Source organism: Cyprinodon variegatus, unplaced genomic scaffold, assembly GCF_000732505.1.
Source record: "Cyprinodon variegatus isolate N-32 unplaced genomic scaffold, C_variegatus-1.0 Scaffold162, whole genome shotgun sequence".
Lineage (NCBI taxonomy): Eukaryota > Metazoa > Chordata > Actinopteri > Cyprinodontiformes > Cyprinodontidae > Cyprinodon > Cyprinodon variegatus.
In genome coordinates this window covers 811,668-829,027 of record NW_015150615.1, presented here as the reverse complement: position 1 = coordinate 829,027, position 17,360 = coordinate 811,668, and the positions used below count along the sequence as shown (strand labels likewise).

Genomic DNA, 17,360 nt, shown 5'->3' with positions numbered 1-17,360 from the left:
GAGAATCAGCCAAATGTCTGAGAATCAGCCAAATGTCTGAGAATCAGCCAAATGTCTGAGAATCAGCCAAAGGTCTGAGAATCAGCTAAACAGTGTTAATACGTAACTCGTTGCTCCTCTTTATTCACCCCATTAGTGGTTCTGCCACTTTGACCTCCACTGCATCTCACTCACAAGGAGAGGTGTTCACAGATGTTCGTACACACAAACCTTCCACACGCACACACCACCACAGTCCCAGACAGAGACATCTGCAGGTCATCATCATCATAGTGGGAATAATAACCAGAATGGTTATCATAAAGGGAAGCTTTGAGCTCCCGTCTGTCTTGGGAAGATGATTCGCTGCCCCGGAACAATGAACTGTGGGAATCCGCTTGTCCTGCATTGATCTTCCTCCCTTGGCATCTCCTGCAAGGCTGTCAGAGCGACGGACAGATAAAAAGATCCACAACATTTTTCTTTTTGCCTCTCTCGCTCCCTCCCGGTGTCTTTCTTTTCTTGCTGTCAGGAGGGCTCCGACTGATCAGTGGGGATGAACTGAAAGTTGAACTACCTGTTGACAGGACCTCTTAAGCATCCCTCAATGATACATTGTTCAGAAGAAAGACTGGAAAGCAGAGGCTCCTGTTCATTCACATCCATTCAGTCTGCGCTCTCCTCAAAATCCCTCTGTTGGTTTGTGTGATGGTTAAAGGAAGAGATGATGTTTTCACCACTCCTCTTCTATCCACTCTACCCTTGGCTTAAAGAAGTTAGAGATTCTTTGTTTGTTGAGTGTGTGGTTTTCAAGTCACATTGTTGACTGCAAGGTTAGAACTAAACCTTTGAGTAAAACGCAGCTGTGGCAACAGTGGGAAATATTTAACTTTCTATTTGCAGTTTTGAGTTTCATAGATTAAAACTTGCTTCCAACACATCTTAAACTGTTTTTTAAATTTAAATTAGTTTAGTTGGTCCTACATCAAACAGATAATGAACATCTTTTAAGTTTTTTGTTTAGTTTTTTTGAAAGAGAAATACAAATATTTGAAAAACGATAAAAAAAAAAATAGTATTTCTGTTTTTTAGTTGTTGTTTTGTTTTCCTGACAAGAAACATTCTAATTTTGTACGACTTTAAGGTCAAAGTTACAACTTTGCAACCAAAAACATTGTTTTACTAAGCATCCACAGAACTCATTAAAATATTAACTGACTTGTCTGTATGCTTTGAAGCCAGACTATTTATCGATACTCAAAAATAAACATCCTCAGAACGTTTGGAGAGGTAAAGAATAAAAGGTTTAATTTCAGAGATAAAAAATGTTTTCTTAAGTTTTGACAGATCCGAACTATGTATGTGTGTTCTTTCAATTATAAAACCAACATCAACAGCACACATGGCTGAACCAATAGAAATACTAAATGAGGTGAGATGGAGCTCAGGCAATGGGGTGCAGAAAGAAAGCAAAACGATGGCGGACAAAGGTTAGCATTAGCATTAGTGGAGGGGTCTACCAGCTGGCAAACACCGGAATCAGAGCAGGCGATTGAGAGTACACCACTAGCTAGCCTGAAAGGGTTTTAACTTGTAGTTAATGTAGATTTTTTTGACATACTTCCCGTGTTTATGGTGTTTTTCTCCATTTTTACCCGCTCATTTTTTTAATCAGTAACTGCAGAATCGTTTTCTGAAGTCGATTGAAAATATCTGCTGGATTAGTTACCCTTAAGTTGCTTTGTTGGTCAAAGGTTGGTCAACAAGCTTGCTGGCCCCTTGGGGCTGTTTAGTAACGTTAGGACATCAAGGCAGGTGGTTTATGCTTTCACTGAGCACCACTGGCTGTCTCAATACTTTCTTTTCCTTTGGCTATTAGCTAAGTAAGCTAATAAAAAGGATCTGCCTATTCAAACCATTGTTTGAAACAGACATTAACAAAAACCCCATGTAGAAAACACCTTGGTATCAGTCATATTGGGCTGATGGTAATTCTCACAAAATTAGTTGGCAGGGTCCTATATGATTCCTGTAGGAGTCCTATATGAGTCCTATAAGAGTCCTATATGAGTTCCATAGGAGTCCCATATGAGTCCTATATGAGTCCTATAAGAGTCCTATATGAGTCCTACATGAGTTCCATAGGAGTCCCATATGAGTCCTATATGAGTCCTATAAGAGTCCTATAAGAGTCCCACATCAGTCCTATATGAGTCCTACATGAGTTCCATAGGAGTCCCATATGAGTCCTATATGAGTCCTATATCAGTCCCATATGAGTCCTGCATGAGTCCTATATGAGTCTTATATGAGTCCCATGAGTCCTATGTGAGTGGTTTTTCCTCTCATTTTGTGTTGGTTTCAGTGGTTGGCATTCATTCCTGGTTACAGAGGAAGACCAGGAGTAAATGGCCCAGGACTGAGAACCAAACCTGATCCAACACCAACCCACTCGGTCTCTCTTCTGGATGTTTATTTTTTAGAAAGGATGAAAAGATTTATGCCTGGTTCATATTAAAAGATACCGGTGTCGATTTTTGCCCTGTTGAGAAGCCTGTAAAAGTTACATGATTTTTTTTTTTATTCTTGCCGTTCGAACGAAAAATATAGCACCAGCCATTCAAAATGGCCCTTCCCAGTCAAACGCCTGCCCACTTCCCTCCAACTTCCAGCTACTGGCCTTCTCTTGGGCGTGCATATTTTTTTACTCTGACTCCACCGTTTCACTAAATTACAGGATCTGACCAGGAGATGACGCTTCTCTCTAGATCTTAATGTCCACAAATCATGACAGAAATAATATTTTAGAACAAAGATTGATGTTTAAAAAGGACTTGCAGGGGACCAGCCAAGGACCAGTCAAGGAAAGTGGGGAAATTTTGAATGGGTTCTACTGTTCCAAATAAAATCTGCTTAGCTTTGTTTCGTTTTGGACAGTTTTAACCTTTCTATGTCCCGGTTTGCTTTATGGTGTTTAAAGTGCTGACACCTTACAGGAAATGTTGAAGAGCCACCAGTGAAGTAATGGCAACAGAGCTTTCACCCAGTCAGTTATTTAAAGGTCCTGTTTCTGTATTAAACATGACTCATCATGATGCCAGCTGGAGGTCGACTCATTCATAGTCGTTTATTGATCACGCTTACGTGGTTTTTACCTGCTGATCAAGGTGCATATAAAGATTTAAAAAGGCAGAGACTCTTGACAAAACTTTAGTGACTTATGGGTTTTTTGGGTCATTGCTAAAAGCAAAAACATACAGTATTTGGGACATTAATGACAAAAAAGAGCTTATTAAAGAAAAAGTCATTGCAAAGGTAACACAGATGGATATTTTCCAGTCCACATGTTTCTCTTCAAATGCTAATTGACTTTTGCTTGAAGACATCTGTTGTTTCCTTAAAGTATTCAATTTCAGGCCTTTCTTTTGATTCAGGGTTTTTTTTCCCTTTAAAAAGAGAAGAGTCCAGTTTTTAGAGATCCCATCTCGTTGAAAATGTGGCGTTATTGGTTTTGATCAAGTGGCTCAGGGCACAGGATGGAGTTTAGATTGAACGCGGCGTCGTGCGACTGTTTTCCAAGTGCGGGTTCAGAGCAGAGTGTTTTCACCTCATTACAGAAAGTAATAATGCAGTGAAGTCAAAGTGCGAGAGAGAGAGGAAAGAAAACAAGGCAGCTTTTTTTCTTTTTTATTGGAATAATTAGGCGTCTTGCAAAGACCACCTGCAACAGAACAAAACGGGAGGCGAGGAAAAAAGCTGATATCTGGTGTGTTCTGCCTAACAAACTAAACCGTCTTTTGCTAAGACGTAATTGATCTTAGAGACAATGAGGAAGTTCTGATTGTGCTTTGAAAACGCGTCTTTTTAATGAATCTGAACGCCCCTGATGTCTGTCTAATAGCTAAATATTTAGCATTCTGATCTCAGCACATGTAACATATGGCGAATCCCCACATTGTCCGTCGCACGTCTGAACGCCGCCTCTCCAACCCCCCTGTGTCATTAATGATTTGGTGCAAAAATGATTGAATTCAGCACATTGTGAATAATGACTGATTTGTTTAAAGCAATGAATTTGTTCATGAGGACTTAATGAGGTATTGCATTGTGTTAAGCTGATGAGAATCATGTCGATACACGCCAAAATAAAGTCAAGTCCGACTAATGGCTTTTCGATCCTTTCTGAGCTCCACCCTCATCCAGTTTCGTCCTAAATGTCAGGGAAAAAAGAAAAACTTTTGACTAATTTGAAGAGCTGTTTTGGAAAAATGTTTCACATACATTCATCATGGAAATAAGCATGTTTATTTGGAGATTATAATCATTTATTTCTGTAATTCAGTGGAGTTTGACATTTATTCATTCCTTACACTATTTGTGCACAGCGTCACTATCACTTTACTTGGATTCATAGTTATACATATGCATATATATATATATATATATTTCTATATACATATAACACTGTATCTGGAGCATGTAACATAAGTAATTTCCCTCTTGGATTATTAAAGTGTTTCTGATTGAGTTAAAAGAAGAAGAACAGAAAAACATGCTTAAACTTGTTTTTTTTTTTTTTTTTAAACATGCAAATTAAAACGGACGAACGGGTCCACCCCTTTGGAATGGGAGTCATTTGGCATCTTTTGTTAGCCTGCATTGCCCCATACCTGTCTATGTCTCTGAAAGGGGGGTCGTTAAAGGGTATTGTTGGCCTGGCTGAACAGGCGAGGTCTTCTGTTCCCCTTTAAAGGAGTTAGGGTTGCAATGATAGCTGGAAGGAATTCATCTTCAGTAGCAGAATTTCTGTTTTATATTTCAATTTCAATTCAATTCAGGTTATTTCTATAGCGCCAATTCACAACACGTCATCTCAAGGCACTTTACAGCTACCAGATCATCCAGTCAGATTGATTCAAAGCTCCGAGCCAGATCCCATGTCAGAGGATGAAGAGAGCATATCCAGCCAGTCACAGTCAGAGAAACAGGACTACACTGGAAAACAGGCCGATCTCAAACATCTATAAACATAAGAGTTGATGGCTGCAGCACAGCTGATATTCCTCTCCAGGATGGAGTCACAGCCAACAGGAAAAGACGAACAGACAGATGTAATAAATTAAAGCATTGCAACAAAATGCTCCTTATACAAAAAAACCCCAAAACATTTAGCTTTTTTCATTTAGAATATTTCACTCTGGACACAAAAATTATTTAAAAAATTAGTCCCATAACCATGCCTCTAATGTGCCATCGTATGCCTCTGACCATGCCTGAAGGTCATAATACAGAAACAATCATTAATATGCTTACAGTGAGAGCAAAGAAACTAATATTTAAATCCCAGCATGCATTTAGGAAACATGCCATTATTGATAACGGAAATGAACTGAGCACAAACTGAAACACACATCCATTGTGTTCAAGATACCACTCATAATTAAGCAGAGGACTGAAAAAGAAACCAAGAAATCACTTTTTTTTTTTTGTTGGAAATGTGCAGCGGGGTTGGTTTTTATGGGTGCACGTGGTGCTCTGCTGAATATTAAACCACAAACTATAAAGACAGCAACGGCAGTGTCGTGAGAAAATGCTAAAGGAAGTCTTTGTGGTTTTCGAGGTATCAGAGGAGCCAATAGTTTTAATGAGGCAGCACTGCTTCACATGCCAGGAAATGATAAGGTGTATTCAGGTTAGAATAACGGCAGACGAGATACTACACCGCTATAGAAGTACATCTGTTGTTCTAACAGCGGTGCTGGAGACAATGAGACGTTTTAGGACCAAACGGGTCGCAGGTTGACTTAATGAGACCGGTAAGAATACAAAAAACCCAAACTCTCAACTGGATGAAACATTTTTGCTGTAAGAATTGTTTGTTTTGAAACTCTGTGAAGGGAGAAGAAGAGAGTGGAGGCTGAGCTGCGAGCCGCTCGGCGGTTCTTTAGAGGGCATCGGCACACTCAATGCTTGTCTGTAGTCAAAGAGGTGGTGTTGGCTGCTTGTCTTTCCCGTGTGTCTGTGCGTCCGTGCACGCCGCCCTCGTATTCCCTGGCGCGCGTGTGTTGATGTGTGTGGGGGGGTTGGTGTCACATAGGAAATGTCCTTTTTAATCAGGGGAAAAAATATAAAATGACTCGGGAGCAAGGCAAGCATATAAATGGGCCTCATTTGCATATGCTCGTCAGCCAGGATACGTTTATTAAAAAAAAAAAAAAAAAGAGGAGAAAGGGAAAGAAAAAACACAAACTGGATTTGTCAGTTCATTTCACAATATTCCATTGTCTATCTGCCTTTGTTATATGTTAAAGATAAAGGCAGAAATCAAATTGGAGAAAAGGGCAAGCTGCTATCTCCCCAAATGAGCAACAGCTCATCAACCTAGTTTTTTTTTTCTTTTTGCAGATTTTGATTCCAAAAGGCAGCAGCTTCTGAAAAAAAGGCCCATTCAAATAAGATCTCCCATATATACGCTCGGCTGATGATAGACACCGTATATTTATACAATATGAGTTATTCCTAAGATAATTGCGGCGCCATTCAAGTCAAAATGAGAGCACAATCAGACGATTTTTGTTGAAAACTTAAGCAGGCTTTGACAGAAGCACATCCAACTGTTTCATTTAAGTTGACAGAACAGAGAAAAAGCAGAGAAACAAGCGGTGCTCAGAGGGCTGCCCACGGCTGATGCATTCCTCTACGCACAACTGGAAACTGGTCACATTGTCTAATTCATGTCCTCAAGATAAGAATCCAGCATCAGCAGTGGGCTGGAGAGCCTGGCCACTACAGGAACAGACGCCGCTTATGTCTACTAACCTCCCACTGAGAGAAGACAGAGGACGAGCGAACCAGATGACAAACCAAGCAAAGATGGCTGTAGGTTGCCCTGCCTAATGCAGAAATAGTGGGAGGAGAAAGACAAAATGGAATCTGATAAACTCTTACGCTAGATTTACCATTAGGCAATACTAGACAGTTACCTGCCAAGTTCCTGGGGGCCCCATAAAACTGTGTTTACATGTATGGTTTATACAACTATTCCTTATTTGTGCACATTAATTATGTTTTTGATCAAAATCCTTTACCTAAAATGCCATCAGAACGCTTATAATATTGTGTCTCAGTGTCCACCATATTGGATCAGTCCATTTGCTGCACATGTTCAGAAAGGTCCAAACATTCAGCAGCAAACCATTTGAAAACAAACAATGCAAAGAGCAGTGTTGCCAACTTAGCGCCTTTGTCGCTATATTTAGCCACTTTTCAGACCCCTCTGGCAGTTTTATTTCAAAAAAGCGCCTAGTGCCAAATCTACCGACTTTTTTCTGCTACTGGAGACTTTGGCAACAACATCTAAAAGCAGCGAACTCTGCTCTCCAGAGCGAGTAGATTGGTAACCCCGCCTCCTGCTCTCCTCTATCTTGTCTGCTGTCATGATTCATGCAGCTATTATTTCATCCAAATGAAAAATGGAGAACAGATAAGCAGATCATGGCTTGTCTACAGTGAAAAGAAGGACTGGGTTATTTACTTTTGCCTTTTTGGAAACACAGGAAGGAGCAATCAGCTAAGTGAGCTTAGTGCTTGGAAAAAATCTTTCATTCCTTTTGAGACAGCATGAAAAGTCAGCTGGGTACAAAACATAGAGAGGAAAACAAAAAAAAGAGAGGGACAAAATGTAGAACATAATGTATGCCCCCCTGGCTGAATTTGCCTTGGGCCCAAAATGTTTTAAATCCCCACCTGCGTTTAGATGGCCTTAGCTTCTCTAACAATGTTTTTGGTGGTGGTGCCTCCCATGAAGGGAAGCCATCCTGAAACCAGCCTGGTACGTCAGCTTAACTTATCCTCATGGAGCCACTCTAACCAGGCAGCCTTCTAATCAGCTTAATGAGTTATTATACGATATTTTGTTGACGAAAGCAGAAGCGTGGTCATCGCTTCGCAGGGTTTGACCCGAGCAAACAGCCGGGAATGGTGGGAATGGCTCCTTCTAACGCTCCATCTGGAGAACAGATGGGTCGGCATTAAACCATTGTTACTCGCTTTTTTTTAATTATTTATCTGCTCATGTTACACATATGAAAAGAAAAAAATATTTTCCGCAGTAGAAGAAGCAGGAGAACAAAAATAATTCAGTTTTATTTCTTAAGTGCAGAACAAGATTGATAAGAGGAAAAGCAACTGAAAAATAGATAAACACAGGTATAGGATAAATCCATTGAGACTTTTAACTTCTTGACAAAGAAAGTGAGTAAAATTTGAATAAGAACTCTTTGTTCACTTGATCAACCCTTTTTGTTTGAAGTGCTGTCGTAAATATCATAATTGTTGTATTGAGGTAGCTTTCCAACAGTTTAGCCGTGCTTTTTCATTAAGGCGTGTAATTGAAGGAATTCTGATAGGATGGGCACTAATAGCTTAATTACACACCTCTCACTTAGTAGCAGAGTAATTATTCCATCCAGTGCCGTTTGAAAAAATGTTAGAAGACGTCGCAGAAACCCTCAAAGCCCTCAGTGTTAAAAAGATATAGCATCAGGTATAAACGTCAGAGAGAGTGGACGCCCTGAGAGACAGCGCTGCTTTGGATAGTTTGGTCACATCGCAGGATCGCAAGAAACCCCTTTAGTGCCTTTATACATGTTTATTGTCAGTTATTTGCTTTATTTGAACAGAGTTCAAGGCAAAACAAAGTAAAGAACAACACTTAAAATCATAAGTTACATATAAAAATAAGAGAGAACAGAAGAACAGAACAAATATGGATAAAAAGCAATGAGACTGTGTGCTGCTTCAATTCAAATTACTTTATTTTTATAGCACCAACATGTCATCTCAATACGCTTTACAGACCATTCAGTCGGACTGGTTAGAAGTTTCCATTAAGGAAAAACAGCTGATTGCATCCAGTTATCGACTTGCAAGACAAGCTCTAAATGTTGAGATTTGTTCCTGGATTCCCATGCAGGATGAGACGGTTACAGTAATAAACAAATCTTCTTCTCTGCCAAACAGACAATAATCCCAGGTTTGATACTATCATATAATAACCTACATTTAAAATCCATAATTTCCTATACAGCTGCTGAAATTGCTTCTCCCATTGAAGTTCATTCATCACTACATGTCTCTTGGAAACACAGCAATTCAACAAGCTAGTTTCTCTATAGTTAAACACTTGGATCATCTACAGTAGCAGCCATTCAAAATGTCCCCACTTTCCATGATGGTTCCTTGGCTCATCCTCTACAATTCCTTTTTAAACATCAATCTTTGTTCTAAAATATTCTGTCAGTCATGATTTGTGGACATTAAGATCTAAATAGAAGCATCATCTCCTGGTCGGACCCTGTAAATCAGTGAGTAATCAGAGTAGTCAGAGTAAAAAAATATGTACGCCCAGGAGAAGGCCAGTGGCTGGAAGTTGGAGGGGATTTTGCTGGGAGATGCAGGGAAGTGGGCTGCCATTTGACTGGGAAGAGCCATTTTGAATGGCTGCTACTGTAGATTTTAAATTACAGTAGTAGCCATTCAAAATTTCCTCACTTTCCCTGATGGGCCCTTAGCTGGCCCTTAGCTGGTCCCCTGCAATTCCTTTTTAAACATCAATCTTTGTTCTAAAATATTCTTTTTGTCATGATTTGTGGACATTAAGATCTAAAGTGAAGCATCATCTCCTGGTCATCCTTTAGTGAAAGGATGGAGTCAGACTAAAAAAAAAAATATGCACGCCCAGGAGAAGGAGGGGGTCACTCAAATGGCTGGAAGTTGGAGGGGATTTGGCTGGGAGCCGCAGGAAAGTGGGCTGCTGTTCGGCTGGCGTTTGACTGGGAAGGGCCATTTCTAATGCCTGCTACTGTATGATCGGATCGCAGATTTTCAGGATCCTGCTGTGGTAAATTTCACTATTAACAGACAATAAACTGTTGTAGTTTCTCATCAACCTTTTTTATTAAGCATTAAGGGATTTTGTCTGGGCTTTCTGCTGCTCCTCTACAGAAATATTATTGTTTAAATCCTTACACCACGCCTGTCGGTTGTTTTCAGGACCATTTCTTGATGTTGATATTTCATTTGATGACATTAATCTGATTCAAAAAAGGCAGAATAGATCCTCAATATAAAAATGTAAATAGGCAAACATCCATTTTATCATCTTACCATCAGCCGAGCCTATTAGTCCGCTGCTGTCCAACGGCTGCAATAGACAAGATCTCGTTAGTTTTTCCAGAGCTATATCATTATGAAAATCTCAATACATCGTCATAATTTCTAATGACAAGAGAACAGACAATAGGAAACTTTTACTTGAAATTAGTGTTGCGCCGATGCCATTTTTGGGCCCTGATACCGATACCTGGCTGTGCAGTATTGGCCAATACCGATACCATCTTTTTGAAATTGATGTTTATTGTGTATATGTGAAGAACTGCATACTACTTGGATGTAAAATATTTGCCATCATGGCTTTGTCAAGCTGCTGCTTACCTTTGTGAAGCAGGAAAAAGACTAATACAAAGTGAATCCAGTAGAACTTTTTATTGCCAACCTGGAATGGGTGAGAATAGTTGAATAAACTTTTGTCTCTCAAAATGGTATTGGTGCCCTATTTGTTGGTTACTGGCCAATAATGATACCACCATTTTAGTACCGGTATTGGTGCAACAGTACTTGAAAAATAGCTTGAATTTGAAGAAAAAATAAATAAAAAATTGCCTCCTTTCACATTTCCTTCCGAAGTCATCTAGACTTAGATCTGGACAACATTTATTGTCATTCTGTATACAAAAAGTGTATACACATCAAAACACATCATACTGCAATTAAAACATAAATCTATATCTCTTCTGTATGGAACAAAGGGTCATTTTCCAAATAGGGGAAAACTGGTACATTTGTACTTCATTTTTTAATTTAAATGAGCATCAAACCAGATTTGAATAGTGTTCTTTACAAACGTGTGTTATGTCTTCTTCATTTCCTACTTCTAACAGATTTCTCATTTTGTGTCTTGTCTCACAGGATGGAGGACTCCAGTTTATGTCTTGGTGTATCTTCAGCAGTGCCTGACACTGATGCCCATCTCAGTAGCGCAGTTTTAAATGGCCGCTACCCCATCAGTCAAAAGCTTCACCAGCTCACTGCCCAACTAGGACACGCCTTTCCTGACCTACACCGCCCTCAGCAGATCCCCGAAGAGAAGGCTGTCACGCCTCTGGATGAGAAGACGCATCACGCAGCCCTGGCCAGTCAACCTATTAGCAGTCAGATGGCCCTGTTAGCCAATCAGCTCAACCGAGATATTGACGCAGGCGCACTGAGTGGGTTAAATGGCCGTGTTGACCTTCAGCAGTTTCTCAACGGCCAAAACCTGGGCATCATGTCGCAGATGAATGATATAGAAGATGATGCTCGCAAGAATAGAAAGTATCCCTGTCCGCTTTGTGGCAAACGTTTCCGTTTTAACAGCATCCTTTCACTCCACATGCGCACGCACACGGGCGAGAAGCCGTTCAAGTGCCCATACTGTGATCACAGGGCAGCTCAAAAGGGCAACTTGAAGATCCATCTCCGCACTCACAAACTAGGAAACCTGGGTAAGGGCCGTGGCCGTGTCCGAGAGGAAAACAGGCTGCTTCATGAACTGGAGGAGAGGGCAATCTTGAGAGATAAGCAGATGAGAGGCAGTGCAAGTCTTCTCCAGACAGCTCAAACGCCCCATCTTGTCCTCAATAGCAGCTCCAACACCCATCAGCAGCCAATGCCGTCAGCCTGTGGTCCTCCTCCGATTTCTGGCCTCGCCACTCCAGACACAATTTCTCAGCCCTCTTCTTCACCCAAGCCCACGAGCCAGGAGGAACAATCCATGAATCCAGCCAATGGCTACCGTTGTACCTTCTGCAAAGGGAAGTTCAAGAAGCGTGAAGAATTAGACCGCCACATTCGTATTCTCCACAAGCCCTACAAATGTACTCTCTGTGAATTTGCTGCCTCACACGAAGAAGAGCTGATAAGTCATGTGGAGAAAGCCCACATCACTGCTGAGACCACACAAGGACAAGGTGCCGGTGGGGCTGGTGGCATGCAGATGGCCACTGAATTTCGATGTGACGTCTGTGGCCAAGTCTTCAGCCAAGCGTGGTTTCTGAAGGGTCACATGCGAAAGCATAAGGACTCCTTTGAGCACTGCTGTCAAATCTGCGGTCGTCGCTTTAAGGAACCGTGGTTTCTGAAGAACCATATGAAGGTCCACCTAAACAAGCTAGCCATTAAGAGCAAGCCGCCACAGCCCAGTGAGCAGGATATAGCTGCTGTTAACAGCATGAGCAATTTAGCTCAAGAGGCTCATGCCAATCTTTATTCCCGCTACATTTCATGTCTTCAAGGAGGTTTTCTTTCACCTGACAAACAAGGCCTCAGCGAGCAGCACCAGATGTTGGCTAAAGCAGGGATCGCCATGAAGGAGAAAGAGATGTTAGGGAAGCTGTTAGGACCAATGGCAGGAGGTATGGCTCATGGGCTTGGTGAAAACGAAAAACGCTCACTCCTTGGATGTCTCAACCTTGTGCCGCCTCTCAAATCCAGCTGCATGGAGCGCCTTCAGGCGGCTGCAAAGGTTGCAGAAATGGACTCTCTCAACAGTTACCAAGCATGGCAGATCATGGCGCGTGGCATGGCAATGGACAGGGCTTTCATGCCGAAGGAGCAGCAGCACCAGCAGCATTTAGCCTCTGGGCAGGAAGATGAGATAAGTGGTGCCGTGGCCCTAGCCTCCTACGGAAAGGACAAGCAAGACTACCCTATGATTGCTTCCAGTGAAAGCTCCAAACAGAAGCAGCTCTCTGAGGGCATGCAGGGAACCAAGGCTTCTAGTGGGGCTATGATTCCCACGAAGGAGGACGGAAGAGGCTTTGAAAGTCATCGTGATCTAATCACGCACCATGGTGGCACTGAAGCCCCTGGAGGCCTGTCTGGTTTAGGAGCCCCAAATATCGACTTCAGCATTTCCAGTCTGAAGGAAAAGCCTTCAGAGTGCCCTGATTGTGGCCGCGTCTTCAGAACCTACCATCAGATGATTGTCCACTCCCGAATTCATGGTAAAGACAGGAGAGGCATCGATGAAGGTCTTCATCAAGGTGTGGATGAACGCCGCGGCTCAGCGAGTGACCCCGAGTCCCAGTCCATTAGCCGTTCCACTACTCCCGGTTCGTCAAACGTGACCGAAGAGAGCGGTGCGGGGGGAGGACAGTCCCAGACAGGAAGCATCCAAGATGATAGTCCACATCCCTCATCGCCATCTTCAGGTACCAGAACAAAATCCTAAAATGGGTTCATTGTACGCTCCTAAAACAGTAATTTTACTTTTTCGAGCAATCGATTTTTAAAGATTTGTTTAGAAAGAAACCACAGATTATTTTCACAACAAAGATTCATTTTTGACTCAGCATAGATACACTCTTCACGCAGCTTCACCCTGAAGAGTGATTCAAAGGCAATAGCTACAAGTTTAGGTCCTCCTGACCACTAGATGGTACACTCATCTTACCTGCTCTCTTTCTGTACTGTTTTCTTGCTGGTTGCTAGGGCCAGCTAATGCTAATGCTAACCTGACAAATACTAAGGCCGTTTCTCAATATGTGTACTTGAGAAACATCATCATGCTCAGCCCTAGCACTGTTCTAATTCACAAGAACAAGAAGACCAAAACAGACAAAGTCCCCGGATGTTCTCGCCCCCCCCTCTTTACCCAGCATGCATCAGAGCAGGCTTGTCTATTCTCCAGATTGACAGCTGTCCCAGCATGCACTGCGGCAGCAGCTGCTACCAGGTTAGCGCTCACAGAGCTCAGAGTATTAAGTTAAAGGTTTTTGTGTTGCCGTTGTTCAGTAAAAGTAAGTTTTAAGATCTTTTCAGACGGGAACATAATACTTTTAAGCGTCTCTAGATGGCCCATTTACTGATTTAATGCGCTATTAAAAAAGAAGATTCCGAAGTTGAGAGGACCGCCGCAACCAGAGTAGCTCTGAGACTAACTGCTAGCGTTAGCCCGTCTGCAGCAGCCCTCTCTCTGCATAGTCTTGTGTGAAGTACGGTTGGCACTGATGGCGACTTTTCTGTGATATTTAGCTAAATGTTCATTTGCTTTGTGTTTATCTGACTGTGTTCATTATTATTCCCGCACTAAATGAAAAAAAGTAATAATTCATTATATTCTAGAGACTATTAATAACAGGAGGTGAAATGCAGCTCAAGACGAGATGAGCATGTGGTGATGTCATCAGTACGCTTCTGTTCCTATTGACCCATATTTATGCGGCGTGCATAAATATAGAGTCCACTTCCGTGTGTTATTCTCAAGAACATACTTGGCGAGGACACGAGTCCAAACTCGCATTCTTGTGAATTGAGGAACGGCCTTAACTTACCCTTGTAGAATGAAAGAGGAAACCTCTGTGTTCCCTTTTGCCTCAATTCGACCTGATCCATCTTTTCTGTTTTTATTTTATATTTTTGGGGGTCTTGAAACTGAGATGAAGCCATTTTAGCTCCATCACAGAGCTAATGGAGCTATCGTAACCAGAAGTAAATATTTTGGTATTTTGGACTCGTCAAACTTTAATCAAACAATAATTCTATGTAATTTTCTCTCTAAAATTAGCCCCTTGTTCTATTGTTGTTGAAAGTTGTTTTGATGGAAAAGTTGTAACTATGACCTTTAAGATGAATATTAATATTATAAACATTCATATAGCTGGAAATAATTAGACTTTGGATATGTGGAGTCACTGGAAGGAAAACAGACAGTTAATTTTGTAATATTTTTCACCACAGTTCCCACTAAGTGTCAGATGACTCCAGAGAAAACGATCCAAGAAAAGACCAGGTTCACAATTGCATTCTCATTAGCAGGTTAGTCGCTAAGATCCCTGTGGAGCATGGGTAAAGACTAGCAGCGTGGGGACGGACTTGTTTTAACCACAGTGATTAATAAATGTCTTTAATAAACACAGAGGAGAATTCCCCCCCTCCACCCCTCCCTCACCCAGCAAACCGGCCGGGGCTAGATAAGTGTATGTTTAGTAGGATTAGGGGCAGCTCATTGCTAATGATTACACTAGTTTTTAAAGGTAACTTTTGGTTGCTCCTTAGGGCACAATGCTGGCATTAAAAATCGTGTGCAGTAATTAGGTCACGGATATGCGATAATCAGCCGGTTTAAGCTAAACAAGACACTAATTAAAGATATACATATAAAGCAGGTCAGGAAAAAAAACAGTGAACTTCATTTGCAAACGCGAGGATGTACTCTTGAGTCTTTTAAGAACAAAATTTAAATAAATATATATAAATATAAATCAGAGTGGCTTAGCTTAAGGCTGTAAGGAACTTAATTCCACCAGTGGAGACAAAATTGTTTATTTATTCACAGAGGCATGAAGTCCTTATCATGCCTGTGTGTTGTGATGGGTTTGAACATGGGACAGGCTATGTTTATTTTAATCTAAGAAATAATAACAGACAACCCCCCACCCCAATTAGGAATTAATGAAAATGAGAGCGAGATAAAAACCTATTTTCTTTATAGAGACTATTAAACATAACACTTTCTCAACAGGGTGGGGGTGTTGCGGATGTAATTATCTTCTTAATTTTAATGCTGGAAGTTTTTCCCTCTGTATAACCCCAGCCGCCCCCCCCCTTTTTTCTTCCATCTTAGCATCTCCAGCACCGTCTCTTGTCTATTTTGACTTAAGCACCTCAGTTCTGATTGCTAAAGCTTGTGGCAGTTTGTAACTTTAGAAGAAGACTCAGCTGCACACACTGCAATTTTTTTTTTTATCTAAATAAGTAATTTTTTGAATTTAGGAGGTAAGTGAGACATTTTGCCAAATTGAAAAAAAAAACAAAATCTAGAATTTGAAGTCATGTTTCTTAAGATAAGTGCATTTGTTCTTGAATTGATGAGGTAAAAGAGACATTTTGCCAATGGAACAAGACAATTTACATTTAAAATAAGAAAAAAACAATTGCATTTTCCTATTTCAACTGCATTTTATCTAACTATCTTATTTTAAGGGTAAACATACTCATTCCATTGGGAAACTATCTCATTTACCTGCTGAAATTAACTGCAAATGGACGTAATTTAAGACATTTCTGCTCATCTCTAGATCGTTTTGCAATGCAGAAAATAATTCTGAATATTCAAACTTTTAATGACAACAACACTGGAAAAACAATCTAGAAAAAGGGAAAAAATTCTTAAATTAAGTGTATTTACCCTTCATTTGAGTAGTTAAATGAGAGTTCCAATAGAAAGTCAATTTTCTCTTGAATTGAGGATTATACTGTATATTCAAAATAAAAAAACAAAAAAACAATTGCAATGTCATATTTCAAGTGCATATTTTCTACTTATAATCTAAAATACTAACTCCATCGGCAAATCATCCTATTTACCTACTCAAATTAAGGATAAATACAGTTAGTTTAAGTATTTATTTCTAGGTCGTTTTTACGGTGAGGGTTAAACTGATCAAATAGTTGGTGTTGTTAAATCTTTCCCAGGGTTAAATCTAGTAAGTTTTTGGTAAAGTTATTGGTTTTCCAAAGCCTTGCTGTGCTGTTTAGTGCATATATGTGGTTTTTGTACAGTTGGTTCGTCTCCCTCAGAGCAGTAATCACCGCTGCCTGTGTTGCCACTGACGCGTTTACTGCTGAGTTTTAGAAAGCTAAACTCCACCAGAGGTATTGCTTTACTCCTGCTGTAAAGCTTAGGAAAAACCTACCTAATCAGATGTTCTTTAACCTTTTTTTCTGCTACGACTTGCTAGTCGTTCCTCACAGAGACTGGCTTGGTGTTTCAAGCTCAGGGACACTCGAATTAGAAAGTTTAACGTGTGAGAAATATGTGTTGATATAGGTGTCATGTACCGTCTCTACGTTAGTGTGTACCAGTGGGTCGGGGGTGGTTTGGCTTGTGTTAACATATATATCACAATCTTCTGCTGTGAACAGGATGTGGTCACTGTACCATTGTTTTTATCTTAATAACGTTGCTGTTGAAAAAAAAAAAAATACAACGGTTGTTTGATTCTCTCTGGTTGTTTATGTCTGTCTGTGTGAGAATGCATGCATGATGGCCTCTGTCTCACCACCTACCCGCAGCAATTTAGAGTTACACTTAAATTATAGTAATCAACAATAACATGTCTACTGTGAACGAAGGTGAACTCTGGTACTTTACCTTTGAGATGATATTTAACAGCACTAAGAGAGACGATGGATGGATGGATGGATGGATGGATGGATGGATGGATGGATGGATGGATGGATGGATGGATGGATGGATGGATGGATGGATGGATGGATGG

General features: G+C 40.8%; 1 protein-coding gene across 4 annotated transcripts in view; it reads left to right on the top strand.

Moving 5' to 3' along the window:
• LOC107086799 (zinc finger protein 536-like) overlaps window positions 1-17,360 on the top strand; it is a 291,793-nt gene that overhangs the window by 138,860 nt on the left and 135,573 nt on the right. For 3 of the 4 annotated variants that reach the window (XM_015377994.1, XM_015377995.1, XM_015377996.1), the window contains one exon: window positions 11,008-13,289. In XM_015377994.1, the coding sequence (XP_015233480.1) occupies window positions 11,009-13,289 (2,281 nt within the window). In that variant the 5' untranslated portion in view covers window position 11,008. Of the gene's footprint in view, window positions 1-5,774; window positions 5,796-11,007; window positions 13,290-17,360 lie in introns of those variants that run through there. The other variant, XM_015377997.1, reaches the window with a different exon arrangement.